Source organism: Tenrec ecaudatus, chromosome 1 (assembly GCF_050624435.1).
Source record: "Tenrec ecaudatus isolate mTenEca1 chromosome 1, mTenEca1.hap1, whole genome shotgun sequence".
Classification (NCBI taxonomy): Eukaryota; Metazoa; Chordata; class Mammalia; order Afrosoricida; family Tenrecidae; genus Tenrec; species Tenrec ecaudatus.
In genome coordinates this window covers 268134412-268150699 of record NC_134530.1, presented here as the reverse complement: position 1 = coordinate 268150699, position 16288 = coordinate 268134412, and the positions used below count along the sequence as shown (strand labels likewise).

The following is a 16288-nucleotide window of genomic DNA, read 5'->3' as shown; positions in this document are numbered from 1 at the left end:
TTGGGCATGAAATTGGCAATAGCAACTGGAAAGGATAGGACCTTTAGAAGGCTATGAGTTTATGCTAACCGGTGGAAACAACTCAGGAAAGGAGGATGCGAGTGGTGGTGTAACTTGAAGAATGCATTCTGTGTGGTTGAAGTATACTTGTAGAAACTTGGTGCCTGTTTTTCCTGTGTACTTTTGTTGTATTGGGCGAAATCAATCCACACTACTTTTTAGTAATTAAAGCCTTCATTAACAGTTGGTTCAAGAGGGGGGTATCACCCTGAAAAACACTCTCTACCCCAAACAAAGGAAACAGTTATAGTTTTAGGGGTTTTATCTTTAAAGTAGAGGGCTGGCTTAAAGGGGAGGGGGAAACGTGCAGGCAGTTACATTTTTACTTATTAGAGGGTGGGGTGTGCTAGAGGGAGCAACAGTTTCAGGCGATAACAGTCTGACAGGATAGTTTCTACTTTTTGCTAATTGGGTAGGTTCAGCGATTATCTCCAGAACGGCAAGGTGTGTCAGGCGATAGGGAAGGAGAAGGAGAGGTTAGAGGAAGCTAGCTGCTAGCAGGGGGTTGGAAACAGATTAAAACAAAATGGAGTTTGCCATGCTAAGCTGGGTTACTACACATTCTCAGGACAACAAAAAGATCAATTATTTTTTTTAAGTGAAAGGTTAAAAAATAGTTACAGCTTACTTTAGGTATTCTGATCTCCTTTAATTAAAACGTAACTTATTAACAAATTCAGAAGAAAAAGGTATGGTCATTATTATAAATAACATTAATGAGATTTTGCTAACTTCTTTAACCATGCTGTAAGAATTTAATACTTGTTTTCTGTATTGCAGTCTCTGAAGAAACTTAATCATGCCAATGTGATTAAACTGAAAGAAGTTATCAGAGAAAATGACCATCTTTATTTTATATTTGAATATATGAAAGAAAATCTCTATCAATTAATGAAAGACAGGTATGCCCATATTTTGTGAACATAGTTTTTTCTATTACTTTTTCCATGATTCCTTGATATTTCCAGTATACTGTACGTTAACAATATCTAGATTTAATATTATAAGACATAAATTTAAAGCAACTAGTTCTCTTACCTTTTTTAGAATCATAATCTGATACTGAAAACCAGCTACATACACAGCTGGTTTTTGTTGTTTTTTAATTTCTTAAAAGTTAAGATAGACTTTTGTGTAAGCATTACTGTATAGCTATGATTTTTAAATGAATTCATCTAGAGTTCAATACTGTGTAATAAAGTTGGCCTTGGGAAAATTGAGTAAAATATCTTCATTGCCCTCACAAGCATCTTGTGAAACTCCAATGAAAGAAGGAAAACTGAATGAAGTAACTTTCAAGAGAAGCTCTAATAAACTCATTCATCAAAATACATAAACAAGCGATAAGACTGAATACACCAATGCCAAGGAAACTGCATTTTAATTTTTAAAACATAAGAACGAACTCTCTACAGAGTTCTTTAGTCATTCCCTATGGGCTGAGGGGGAAATGTTCTTCTGGTGGTAGCCCCCCGGTCACATCTTGGAGATAATTATCTACCTACCTGCTTTGAAGACCAGCATTGCTTAGCAAAAGCCTGTGAAATATTTAGAAGTAATTTAACTTTTGAGTGTAATTGCATTGGTTTCGCGCTCTCTCTCTCACACACACACATATATAATCAGTGTTTTTTAATTAAAGATTTTTTCAGTTATGTTATTTCCTTTTTCAGATAATGTTTTTGAATGCCTATCATTCTCCAGATAGATACTATACCATTATTAATAGCCAAAATAAAAGAAAATTTCTTTTTTAGCATTTTTTATTATAAATTAGGCAGGGGGTTATGTTTGTAGCCAACAGTTTAGACTACTAATCAAACCCATCAGTTTACCCTTTAGTTGCTCCAATGAAAGAAATTTTCTTATTGCTAAAATCAGTTTTTATTCTTTTACATTTCCTTTCTAGCTCTCTTAGGTGGGCACAGATGCACTTAGCTTAGTTATAATTTTAATAGTAATAAAATATTTTATTTGATTGACTTAGAAGTGTTTTTTCCATGCTAAACAGGCTTCAACAGATACTGTACTTGCCTTTTCTGTTAAATGGTTATACCAGAGTGTACTTACTTCTTTGAACAAATTCTAGTGGTAGAATAAGCTGATAATTACAGTACATAATATTGATTAATTGAATGTGCTGGGCCCCAAGTCAGTGGCCCGATTGCCAAGCTGGAAAAGGCCAAAGAACTCGCCACTGAGCTGGGCTAGCTCGCGCATGGCTGGTAACTAGTCCTTCAAAAAAATGGATGAATTGAACAGTCATTAAAGGTGATAAAGATTATGAAATATGTTTTCAGTTATTCATTACCTCAGTACTTTTAACTTTTTATTGTGAACGAGATGAAGTTTACAAAGCATGTTGTAGTTTCCCATGTAACATGCTATGTACTTGCTGATCCCGCTTGTCCATTGCAATACTCTCAGTGTACCCTGGTTTCCTCCCTGTGTCTTCTGTTGCCATTCTTCCTTCTTCTCCACCCCTCCAAACCTTGTCCTTGGGTGTATGGTGGCATTTTGATTTTAAATGGTTAATTATTCCTGACACAGAAGTGAGTTCAGTTCCCTATCTGAAGGGCAAAGGCCATAGTCGTGGGGGTCCCACCAGTCTCTATCCAACTCAGAATCTGGTCTCTTTTCTGATTTTGACTTTTGTTGCACATTTCTCCCACTCTACGCAGCACCTTCTAAAGAGATCCTTTTAAGAGCAATGGGGAGTGGTGGGTGGGCACCATCTAGTTCTTCTGGTCTCAGGGTTGTAGAGACAAATGTTTGTGTGGTCCATGCGTCCGTAGGACTAATGATTTCTATTGTGTATTTCAGTTTTTGTCCTCCTTCTCTCCTCCAGACAATGAGAGACCAATAGTTGTCACCTTCAATGGTGCTCATCTGAGTAGCATATAATGCCAACTGACCTTGGTGATCTCCAAGACCATGGTCCTGACCCCCACGGTCAGGAACTAGTTTTCTCACGGTTATTAAGAAGGTTAAGATTATGAAAATACTTTTATTTTCTTAATGACTTTATTGGGGCTTGTACGGCTCTTATCACAATCCATACATCCATCCATTGTCAAGCACATTTGTACATATGTTGCCATCATCATTTTCAAAACATTTTCTTTCTACTTGAGCCCTTGATATCAGCTTCTCATTTTTTGCCTCCCTTCCCCACTGTCCCTCCCTCATGATGAAAATACTTTTAAATGGATAAAAAACAAACCAAAATTATATATATGAAGGAGATTTTTTAATTAATGGAAAAAAATCTGTATCTTTTAATTTCATTTCCATGAACTTTCTGAAGCCCTGTCACAGATAATTTTTATAACAAATATGACAGTTATATATGGAACTATTATGACTAGATTAGAATACTGAAAAATGAACATAGCATTTTAAAGTGTTAAAATTGTGGAGATAAGATATGACAAAATAACGATATATAAATTACCAAGGGCACATGAGGGAGGGGGGAGAGGGGAGGGAAGGAAAAAAAAAAAGAGGACCTGATGCAAAGGGCTTAAGTGGAGAGCAAATGCTTTGAGAATGATTGGGGCAGGGAATGTATGGATGTGCTTTATACAATTGATGTATGTATATGTATGGATTGCGATAAGAGTTGTATGAGTCCCTAATAAAATGTTAAAAAAAAGAAAAGAGGAGAAAAAAAAGAAAATGATTAGGGCAAAGAATGTACAGATGTGCTTTATACAATTGATGTATGTATATGTATGAACTGTGATAAGAGTTGTATGAACCCCAGTAAATTGTTAAAAAAAAAAAAAAGAAAGAAAATTGTGGAGATAATCTTAGCCTCTAGTAATGATATATGGATTAAATTGAGATATACTAGAAGGAAGAATTAAATAACATGTAAGTACATGAAATATACTTGGCTAGTTTTTATAAAATATATAATCTGACAAATGATTCATGGGCTATCAAAACAATAGAAAAAATCAACTCAATTTTATCATTTAATTCAGGATCACTAAATGGGAGTAAAAAGTGATATTATTTAGAATAGTACTCAGTGTCTGAGACATATATTTGACCATTGTTAATAGACTATGATGAAGGGTTGCTTGAGGTTAAGTGGCATTTTTGCATTATGTTTGCTGTAGTTTAATTTTCTGAAACATTGTATAGAATGTGAAAACTGATCTGAAAGCCCTTTATTCAATTAAACTTCCTTTCAGTTTCAGTTGAACATTATACACGAACCTCTGCTCTGATACTATCAATGTATCTTAAGCTCGTAACATTTATTAAAATTTAGTTACTGTCGAGGATAAAAATTGTGTTTACTTTGAAATGTCCAGCTTATGAATTGAGTTTTAGACATTTCAATAATATATGATCATTACGCTTTCAAATTTGAGCTAAGAATAATGTTTCTTTCTCTGTGTATCTTTCTAATCTATTTGGAGCGGTGAGACTTTAGCACACAATATGGGAAGATATGATTAACAATATAAAGTTGAATAATAAATTGATCCAAATCATTCATGATGATAGAAAATATTACAAAATATTTGACATTTAGAGCCTTAAAAGTTTAAAATCGTGATACCTTTACAGTATGACCTCGGGGCAAGAGTTAGATGTGGATTGCTTACATTGTGGCACAGCAACAATTAATAAAGAGTTGTTCTTTCCAAAACTAGCTACCAAGTCACTGTGGCTTTTGACTTATTGGAATGTAGCTGGTCTACATTGGGCTGTACTATTAATATAAAGATTTTGAAAACTTGATCCTAAAAATAAATCAGTTCAGTAATGTTTAATAAAACACATTGTTCCTTTTATCTGTGTGTTTTTGCATTTTTACGATGTAGCTAGCTACTACTATAAATGAAACACTCATTTGTTGTTCATACTGTATTTCTCTTGGACAGAACTGAGATAGTTAAGCACCCCCAAACCCTTCAACCTACATAAATACACATTTGCACTCTTGGTTTTATTTGATGGTTATTCTGCTTTCTAATTTATTTTGCTTATGTGGGTAGGTTCTGTTTTTAACTTGAGTAGTTGTACACGGTATGCCATGTTGAATTTGAGTTTTTAATCAAGCATTGAAATATATATATATATATATATATGAAATGTCTGTGTTTTAAAATCATGAACTTATCACTATAAACCTTAAACTCGGACCTGTCGCAGCTTGTATCATGAGATCAACAACTCCAAGGAGGAAGACTACCTTTTCTTGTTTGTTTTAGTTGGTTGATGGGTTGACTGATCATAAGAGAGGCTTGAGAGAATTTCATTACTATTTGTTCATTTCTTCACAGAAACAAACTGTTCCCTGAATCAGTCATCAGAAATATTATGTATCAAATATTGCAAGGCCTGGCATTTATTCATAAACATGGTATGTTTCTTTTGACACTCATTTCTCTTTTAAGAGTCATTTCTTTAAGACATTACCCAATTGTGTTATATTGGATAACTACAAGTATGGAAGATGCCTGTGAGTGGCACAAATGGTTAAGTGCTGGCCTACTAGCTAAAAGGTTGGTGGTTTGAACACATCCAGAGCTACCTTGGGAAGTCTGGCCTGGTAGAAAGCCATGGAACACAGCCCTACTCTGCGCGCACAGCTTTGCCAGGCTGCAGGATTGACTCCATAGCAACTAGCAACACATTTGGACTATGTGCCTACATACGCTCACTAGAAATTTAGAATTTCTGTTTTGGGGAAAAACGATTTTGCTCCCAAGTAGAAATTTTGAATGGTTTCATAATTAGCCTTTAGTTTCAATCATCATACACCTATCCTGCAACCTCAGTGCTTACAGTTTTATCATGGAAGTGGGATCAAAAAGACGCGTATGGGGGACTCTGGGAAAGAATGGAATCCTTTGATGCACCACGGCCAAGTATTACTACTTTAAAGGATTTACGGCACTGCTTCTCAACCTTCCTAATGCCGTGACCCCTTAATACAGTTCCTCATATTGTGGTGACCCCCCAACCATAAAATTATTTTCATTGCTACTTCATAACTCATTTTCTTGCTGTTATGAAGTATCATGTAAATATCTGACATGCAGGATGTATTTTCCTTGTTACAAATTGAACATAATTAAACATAATTAAAGCATAGTGATTAATCACAAAACAATATGTAATTATATATTGTGAAATATTGATGCATTTTCCGATGGTTTTAGGCGACCCCTGTGAAATAGAAAAATGTGTGCTCTATTATTGCTGAATGCTGAGCATATGTAAAAATTCCAGTGTAGCTCACCTTATGTTTTAAAATCTTCCTCTCTTACTACTAGAGGAAATCATTTATCTTCTAATAATGCTATGTAGAATTTTGTATAAAGATTAGAAGAACATTTTTTTCTTCTGATTTTTGTTTTTTTTATTGGGGCTCATATAATTCTTATCACAATCAATTGAGCAAAGCACCCTTATACATTCGTTGCCCTTGTCATTCTCAAAATTTGCCTTCCACTTGGGTTCCTGGAATCAGCTCAGTTTCCTTTTTTCCCCCTCCCCCTCCCTCCCCATTCCCCCCGCACCCTTAATAGTTTATAAAAAATTATTTTATCTTATCTTACGCTGCCCGACGTCTCCCCTCAGGAGGGAGGTGCAGAAAGGGAGAACCGATCTTGGAGATGTATGTGTAACCTCCTCTCTGGGAGATGGGCAATGGGAAGGTGGGTGAGAGAAGAACATTTCTTAATTTTTTCATTTGACCCAAAGAAATTACTGGGGCTCTTTAAATTCTGAAGTTCGTGATTATACACTGTCATCCATTGATAAAGGCCATGGGGACTTGTGGTTGATTCTGTTTCTGTGGAAGGAGCCCTGGCGGTGCTGCCGGGAAGCAGTGGGCTGCTAGCAGCAGGGTCAGCAGTTTCAACCCACCAGCTTCTGCACAAGAGAAAGATGAACCGGTGTGCTCCAGGCAAGATTTGCTGTCTCAGAAGCCCGCTATAGCAGCGGTTCTCAACCAGTGGGTCGTGACCCCCTTTCACAGGGGTCGCCTAAGACCATTGGAAAACACATAAATATTTAACAATGTATAATTATATGTTTGTGATTAATCACTATGCTTTAATTATGTTTATGTTCAGTTTGTAACAGTGAAAATACATCCTGCATGACAGATATTTCCATGACGATTCATAACAGTAGGAAAATGACAGTTATGAAGTAGCAACGAAAATAATTTTATGGTCACCACCACAGAAGGAACTGTGTTAAGGGGCCGTGGCCTTCGGAAGGTTGAGATCCGCTGCTCTACAGGGCCGTTCTAAATTGGGCCCACAGGGTGATGGTGGATCTGGTTGATTTGGAGTCAGGAGGGTCAGGGTGTTTATAATAGAGAGCTTTAAAAAGTTGCTAGAAAACGGAATTAAAAAGGCATCGAGTTTTTCCACAAAATTGTGAAACCCCTCCTAAGTTTAGAACTAGCTCCTCATGATTATCAACAGCCTGATTGCTTTATGTGATGTGTAAATCAAATACAGCTATATTTAAGCGTGACAATTGATTATTCTTTTCTTCTCTGTATCACCAAGGTTTTTTCCATAGGGACATGAAACCAGAAAACTTGCTTTGTATGGGTCCAGAACTTGTGAAAATAGCTGACTTTGGACTTGCCAGAGAATTAAGGTCCCAGCCACCATATACTGATTATGTATCTACCAGGTGGTAAGTAGCTTTATGAAGCTCCCCAAGGGCAGAATAAGGAGCCCCTGTGGCACTGGGGTTAAGCTTTGGGCCACTAAGGGAAAGGTCAAAGTTCAAACCTACCAGTTGTTCCCAGGGTGAAAGATGAGGCTGCCTGCTTCTCTATAGATTTACAGTCTGGAAATCCTTGGGAGCAGTATCCCAAGGGTGCTATCAAACAGAATCAACTTAATGGCAGTGGATGGGTTTGTTTGGGCAATACTTTGTAACATACTCATTTCCCCTTTGTGTTCAGGTATCAAGTAGAGCTTATTTCTTTATTTGTTCATTGGCGCTCCTGTTTTAGGTTGCTTGGACACCTCGTTAATATTTTTCTCTCGCCTCTGCACCGGCTTGTTGTCAGGACACACATGTGTCTTAAGTAGCTGGTGCAGCAGTGGGTGGATTTACCAAACTAACTCATTGTCTCTCAGCTTAGGAGAGTGGAAGCCCAAATTTAGGGTGACAGCTCTGAGGGAAGGCTTTCTCTCTGTCAGCTCTGGGAAAGGTGGTCTCCTTTCCACATTTCCGGACCCAGTGCCCCTTGCAGATCTTGCTGTGTCTTGGTATCAGTCTGTCCCCGGTTCTCAAGGAGGTTATTGGCACAGCAGCCTCGGGTTCAAATGATGTGCTTTGCTCCAGACACTTCTCTCTTGGTGGTAATCAGGTCTCCACTTCTCTGCTCCCTTCTCTTTCCTTTTATCCCTTTTATCAGATAAAAGATGCTGCAGGCCACACCCCAGGGGAACTCTCCTGACATGGGATCAGGCCTGTGGCCTGACTAAAGGTGTGGCAGCCCACCCTAGCCCCCTTACAGTTGATCGGCTGGTCCCATCAGATCCCTGCCTTAGGGTGGTTCCATCATTATGTGGTTATGCCAAAGCACCGAGAATCACTGCCCAACCAAGGGATACACGTTTCTGACAAACAGCTCAGTCCAGGAGACACCACAACTACTACGGATACACAAAAGTCACTTCTCAGTGGAAATGCACCGTTCATCCTGGAAGTCGGTTTGTTTTCTGTTTTCCTAGGTATCGTGCGCCTGAAGTTTTATTACGCTCGTCGGTTTACAGCTCTCCCATCGACGTGTGGGCTGTTGGGAGTATCATGGCTGAACTGTATACCTTACGGCCGCTTTTCCCGGGGACAAGTGAGGTTGATGAAATCTTTAAAATTTGCCAAGTTTTAGGAACTCCCAAAAAGGTGAGTGCTCTTGCTCCCATTCTGTTTTGCTTTCTTTTTAATTTTCTACTTTAGTTTAATAATGACTTTGAAAATGTCTGGCTGGGAATTGGGCTCGGGGCTCGGGAAGAGAGCCTCAGTTTCACCTGGAGCAGCTCACACATTTGACTCCTCAGTCATTGCTGTCCTTTGTGCAGCAGTTGCTGGCTGCCTTGCTACTTTGTTTCCATTCCCTCCTCCTGTCCTGCCCTTCTGAACTTTAGCCTTGCCTCGGTGCTGCCCTTGTGACTTCCAACAGCTGATGATTCCAAGCTCTCCTCGCCTGGCTAGTGTGAGGTCCCCGGAATGACTTGTCTCTTGCTGGTTGAGAATTGAGTGGGGCGGGGGTGGGGGAGGGCGGGGACGTGGCTCAGTTCCAGACCAGACAGGTTGTCCTATAACTTTCCCCCAGATGTTTGCTGTTTTCACTTTCAAATCAACTTAGGCTCTCATGGTTCATTCTCTGATAATCATTTTATTTTTAACAGGGTGGGGTAAGGATTTTAAGAATTGGATTTCCACCAGGCTGAAGAAAGAAAATCCTTGTCATTCTTTAATGACTTAAAACACCTGTAAATTTAGAGTGTAACTGGATTGATGACCCATTGCTGACTATGTAAATAGACAGTCTTGCGTAAGCCCCTTGCTACTTGCTCCTAAATTGTTTTTAGTGATCTCATTAACTCCAGGGACCTGGACCTTACTTTCTCTTAATGCTTCGTTTCCTTTTGTATACCTCTTCTGGGTGTATCTGACTCCTTGCAATCTAAGTACTTTTCAATGAACTGGTACCTTTCAGCTAGACCTTACTTTCTTATACCAGCTACCAGACAGGCGTTTCATAATTTGAAATTTAAAACTGTGCTCTCTTCATTCCCTTCTATGTTCCCTCTTAATTATATGATGTCGTTTGCTAATACAGTTTTGTATGAATCACCATATAAATTTTTACCATGAGTAATTTTCATATTATTGCTATCATCTAAAATTGGTTCCTAACACACCCCCCTTATATATTTCTTGTATAGAGTGACTGGCCAGAAGGGTACCAGCTTGCATCATCTATGAATTTCCGCTTTCCCCAGTGTGTTCCTATAAACTTAAAAACTCTCATTCCCAATGCCAGTAACGAAGCTATTCAACTCATGACTGATATGTTGAATTGGGACCCAAAGAAACGACCAACAGCAAGCCAGGTAAGGCCAGCCTCCCTCGAATACCTGTTTAAACATTAGTTTAGCTTTTTTAAAGAATGAAGTATTTTTTTCAGTGTATGTGTGAAATTGAATTGTGTTTCTCCCACATATCCCCCACCCCAACTGAGTGTTTGTCAGTTTGGCTTGGAAATTGTTTATGATAAAATTTGAAAGTTAGGTAAGGATGTATTTATCCTCCTGGTATAAGCAGGCAGTCAATTATTAGCGGACTAGAGTTGGATGCAATAACTTTAGTCAGATTGTAGCCCTGATGTGTTGTAAAGGGAGTGTGTTACTCTGGGTAGACTAGAGAAACAAATTCATAGACACTCATGTGTATAAGAAAGAGTTTTATATAAAAGAGTAATTGTAAAAAAAAGAAGAGTAATTATATATTAAAAAAAATCCCAGCCCGGTCCAGATTAAGTCCATAAGTCCAATATTAGCCCATATGCCCGATACCAGTCTTTAAATTCTTCTTCAGACTCATACAATACATGCAATGACACCAAGTGCAGGAAAATCACAGGCCAGAGGGTGGAAAGTCTTGTGGATCCATTGGCGGTGCAAGTATCGTAGCGCTGCCATGAGCTCCACGTGGCTCTTCCAGCTCCAAGGCTCTGGATGCCATCGGCTTAGCTCATGTGTCTTGGCAGCAGGAATGTCTCGCAGAGAGTGTGTCCCACCTCCCGGGAGGAAGATAGGAGTTCCCAGAATCCTCAGGAGAAGGCCATGCTCACACGGAGGCCTCATTGGCTATGGCTTGATTGACAAGCTAGACTCCACCCATTCGTAAGTTGACAAGAGATCCTGTAACTACCACAGGGAGTTTCAGTGGCGTGTGGCTTGCTTCACCTTTTATCCTACAAGTGATACAAGGAGAGAGAAGTGGGCAGAGAAAGGACCTGATGCCAAGAAAGGTGATCCAGGAGTGGAGTGAGTGCATCCTTCACATAGGGGCTGTGTTGAGAAGCTCTTAAACCATGGAAAGTCAGAACACGCAGATCTCCTGGGAACCCTGGACCCACAGATGGTGAGAGGAGAAAGGACTTGCCCTCGCAGTTAACAGAAAAAGTCTTCCCCGAGAGCCTGACACCTGAATTTGGGCTTAACCTGAAAGAATAAATTTTTGTTTGTGAAAGCCATCCTCTTGAATGATTTCTGTTAAACCCAGAACCTGATGAATAAGACAGTGCAGATTTCCGCTACCTCATGGGAGGACGAAGCACATACACATTGTAAAGCTTGTTGATTTTGAGGTTTGCCTTAAAGCTCCAAGGCATCCATCATGTTGTAAGTCAATTTCCAACCACATACCATTTGGGTAGGGTTTCAAAAATCGTCACTCCAGTAGCTAGCTGTTTTGTGGTTCAAGTGGCGATTCCTGATTGAGAAAGGCTTAATGGATTCATAATGAATGATAGAAATTCAGATGTATCAGACTAGTTAGGAAGAAACATCTCATGATTTCTACAATATAGTGGACTTTTTTGTGTGTTCATTAATGACGGGAGAGATACGCGAATCTTTCATCCTTCCATTTGTTGGTAGTTACTGTTGATTCTGATCAGCATTCCAGCAGCTTTTCAGGGCTGATATCCTTTGGGAGCAGATTGCTACTGAGCCTGTTTTCTGAGGTGCCTCTGAGTGGAATTGAACTGCCAGCCTTTCAGCTAGCAGGCCAGCACTTAACCTTTCACCAGGGACTCTTTAGGGCTAGTCTCTGGTCCCACAAGAAGGCAGCATTGTCTTGCACTTTGACTACCTTATATAGTCTATACAGATATATTTCAAGCTGTGTGGTTATTTAAATGTCACGAGTCTACACCAGAGGCCTAAATAAAAAAGTAATAAGAGTATTTTTGTCTATTTTAAAATATAAAATCAATATTTTTTCCAATTCTGTTTTCATTTGTGAAACTTTTTCCAAAAGCCTGGAAGAACAAATGGGAAAGACTTGTCAAGACATTTGAAAAATCCGCATTATAATTAAGGGTTTATGTGAAAAGCCAAAAGCTAACCTTATGCTTAGTGGAAAAAATGCTGAAAACTCTTTCCTTGCAATCAGGAATAAGACAAGAGCCCCTGCTGTCAAACTTCTATTCATTATCTTATGAGAAATCCTTGCTAGAGCAATGAGGCCAGAAGAAGAGAAAGTAGTAAAAGTGTCTCTAGGCTAGAGAGATATGATCTTACACATTGATGATCTCAAAGAGTTCACAAGATAACTTGTAGTGCTAATAGAGGAATTTAGCAAAGTTTCAGGGTACAAAATCAGCAAACAAAAATCAGTTGGGTTTCTATATGTCAGCAGTGATAAATCTGAAAGGGAAGCTAGGGAAACAATTCTGTTTGCCAATAGCATCTAAGAGAATAAAATAACAGAACTAGAAATAAATTTAAGCAGGACTTAAACTATGAAAGCTATCAAACAGATTAAAGATGACTTCAATAAATGGAAAGATGTTCTATATTCTTGGATTAGAAGGCTTCATACTGCATACTGCTAAGATGTTAATTCTTCTCAATGTAATTGCAATAAAAATTCCACCACCCTTCTTTAAAAGACAGAGGTAGAAAAACAAATCTTTGGTTTTATATGGGATGATGAGAAGGCCCCAAATAGCTAAAGCGATGTTGACGGAGAAGAGCAAAGTAGGAAGACCCACACTTCCGGCTATTAAAATCTGGAAGTGACATGATCAGAACAGCCTGGGATGTAGACATCCAGCCCAGCAGGTAACAACTGAGAACCCAGAAGGTGGCTAAGTCCATTCGAGAGGGAAATAAGAGTCTCTTCAATAAATGATTATGGGAAAACTGGACTTCCAAATGCAGAGAAATTAAACAGGACATCATACATAAGAAATGCAAAGTAGATTAAGGACTTAAGTGTACAAACTAAAATTACTAAATTCTTAGGAGTATAGGGGCAGTGCTGGCAGGCTTACCCTTCAGCACTGAATTGATTATATAATGTAATGAAGAGTAAAAGACAAAATAAATGAGACCTCATAAAACTTTTAAATTCTTATTCATCAAAAGACTTTATGTCCCTCACCTCTCCCCTCCCCCCCCCCCCCAAAAAAAGAGAGAAAGAAACGGCAAGCTACCAGCTGGGAGAATATCTTTGTAAAGCATATGTGTGTATCTGACAAGAATCAACCCAAAAAGATGTAAAACTTCAAAAACCTGACAACACATTCATAAAATGGGCCGTGGACTTGAGTGGACATTTCACCATAGAGTACATTCAGCACCAAACACACGAGAAGATGCTCAGCCTCACTAGCTATCTGAAAGATACAAACCAAACCACCGTGAGATACCATTCTTTTTCCCACTAGGAATCTTGGTGATGTGTAGTTGATTATGAGTTTGATTACTAACCACGATGTCAGCAGTTGGAGACCACCAGGTGCTCCATGGGAAAAGGATGAGGCATTTTGGAGTGGCTGGTGGGTTTGGACCTTCAGCCTTGAGGTTAGCAGCCTGATGCTCACGCCCCTGGGCTACTAGGCTCTCTTGAGTTAGGAGTAAGAAGAGAAAATGGAATGTCTGGCCAGTTGTCTCCAAGAACAATTGCTTCCTTTGCTATAAGACCAGAAGAATTAGATGGTGCCCTGTTACTACTACTGATCACTTTGGTTGAAGATTCCAGAGAAGAATCCTGATCAAAAGGGGAAATTCAGAGCAGAATTTCTAATTGTCATGAACTCTAGACTCCCGGGAACCATAAAGGTTAAATGAACCTCAAAACAGTTGCCCTGAGATAATCTTTAAACTTAAAATGGGAAACATCCCTTGAAATCATTTTACAAAATCTTTAATTAGAACAATGACTTGGTGTGGACGTTCATATTACAAGAGAGTTTTCCATTCTTGCGTTATTTATTTTTTAATTTTTACAAATAAAATGTGCTTCTCTGGTCATTTTTCTTTAGATAATGCTTAAATCAGATGAGGGAACTTTGATTCTGTCAATCTTCGCTTGTCTGAACTTATCTAGGCAAGTGATATTTACCTAACTGGAACCCTATTTTCCATTTCTTGCCATTTCCTTGCTTTTATAGGCTTTGAAACACCCATATTTCCAAGTTGGCCAAGTATTAGGTGCCTCTTTACATCATCTGGACACCAAACAGGCTTTAAGTAAGCAGCTGAAGCCCCTGGAACCGATGAAGCCAGCTTTGGTTGAACTTGAACCTAAGCCTCTCTCAGACATTAGTGATCCGCCTGTTGAACAGCCTGAGCTGAAGCACAGCCATCAACCACTGCAGGCCATTCAGCAGCCACCCAGCGTCAGTGTCCCGCCGCCTCCAAAGCAGCAGAGTCAACAGAAACCACCACAGACGCTCTTTCCAAGTATCCTCAAAAACATGCCCACTGTAAGTTGCTCGTGACGGCTTTTTTTGTGAAATGACTCGACTCGTTCATTTAGGGGTCTGTTTCTCGGCAATTCTAAACACTTTGGGGAACATAGAAGTATTTTTCTATGTTAAAGCCCCTACCCTCTCTGCGAGGCACTTGACGTGAACGAAGTTAAAATTGTGTGATTATTTATGAGAAGAGGGAATGAACGTCATAAATTTAAAGTTTGTATTCAGCAGCGGGTTGTTTAACTGTTGTTAGATGCAGAGGGGTCCAGTGCAAAAACATCAGAGTCTGATAGGGAAGAATTAAGGGAACCCTTGCTGTTGACTCCCTCTGACTCTCACTAGCAAGCCCGTAGTATGACGGAGAACGGCCCCTTGGGCTTCCAAGGCTGTGGTCTTGGTGGATTCGAACTGCTTGCTTCTCAGTCAGCAGTCAGTTGCTTAATTGTTGTACCCCCAAGGTTCCGTGTACTCAAGAATGCCCTCAAATGAACGAAGTTAAGCAGTCATTTTGCACCGTTTTAGATGCTGAGAATGAAGCACAGTGGGTCTTTAAGTGTCAGACTAAGTCTAAAGCTTCCTCTTTGTCCCGTGTGTGCACGAGCTGCCTTCTCAAGGCATTTACTCCCAAATGTATTTGCCTCGTGACGTTTTAGGGACAATGAGACCTTACAGGCCTGTGTCTGATTCTCCACCCAGTCCTCGGTAGCTCTGCTATCTAAATATAAGTGAGTCACACCTTCCTCCCCGCCCCAGACAACACCGATCCTATGCTAATGTACTATTGATTTTTTTTCTGTCTTCAGTTTATTGTCGGATTTCTGTTTTGTTTTTCACTTGAATGAAAACTCCGTAAGGATAGATAGAGTGTTTCATCTGTTTGGTTTTTATTGACAGACCCTGAACCCAAAGCATTACCTGACACATAGTAGAATCTTAGTAAGTATTTGTTGAATGAATGAGTAATTTCAACAAACGGGTAATTCAACTATGTGTAAATCAGTTTTGTGCACACAGTACTTCCAGTGTTGTGAAGAGCCCACATCCTCTGTGGGATAGCTAGACTATCAGATAGTTCTTCCTTTTACTGAATGAAAACCTATTTTTGGGAGCTTTTAATGTTAGAATCCACTTCCTGGCAATGGGAAGATTCCTTGACAGTTGCGGACTTCCGAGGCCCTTCAGGATCTGGCGTCAGTCTGGTTTTGCAGCCTGTTCTCCTCTACATCCAGAATAAATCCTCTGTTTCAGGAAGCTTCGTCTGGTCTTTCTTCTTGGGACAAACGCTGGCACTTTCTGATGAAAGAGACTTACCATTTATATCCCCCTTCCAGACTCTAGAATAAGAACAACAATAATAATATCCACCCTTTTGTACCTCTCTTATATTATGTACTAAGGGGTTTTATGTACTGGACTAGTAAATTTTGAAACACTGAATTAGATAAACACCTCATATCATGACCTCATGTCTCCATTTAAGGATTAGCAAATTAAAGATTATTTTTTCCCTGGCTTCTGTGTGTCGTGAGCTCCCATCCCTTTCTATCCCTGTGTACATGTTCCGGTCTAGTCTGAATTGAGAAGCAGCACTGGGTCATGGTAGTGGGGGGTGAGGAGACCTCAAGGGACCAGAAGAATAGAGTGTGTTTTGTCGATGCTTTACTGCACCCTGGCGACTCATCCCTTCCCTGTGGCCTCTCTGTGGAGGGATTGGTCCACTGTCTACAG

General features: G+C 39.5%; 1 protein-coding gene across 2 annotated transcripts in view; it reads left to right on the top strand.

Moving 5' to 3' along the window:
- MAK (male germ cell associated kinase) overlaps positions 1-16288 on the top strand; it is a 63263-nt gene that overhangs the window by 18726 nt on the left and 28249 nt on the right. For both annotated transcript variants that reach the window (XM_075532349.1, XM_075532354.1), the window contains exons 4-9: positions 841-962; positions 5364-5443; positions 7611-7743; positions 8796-8967; positions 10014-10181; positions 14255-14569. In XM_075532349.1, coding sequence (XP_075388464.1) covers positions 841-962; positions 5364-5443; positions 7611-7743; positions 8796-8967; positions 10014-10181; positions 14255-14569 — 990 coding nt within the window. The remainder of the gene's footprint in view (positions 1-840; positions 963-5363; positions 5444-7610; positions 7744-8795; positions 8968-10013; positions 10182-14254; positions 14570-16288) is intronic.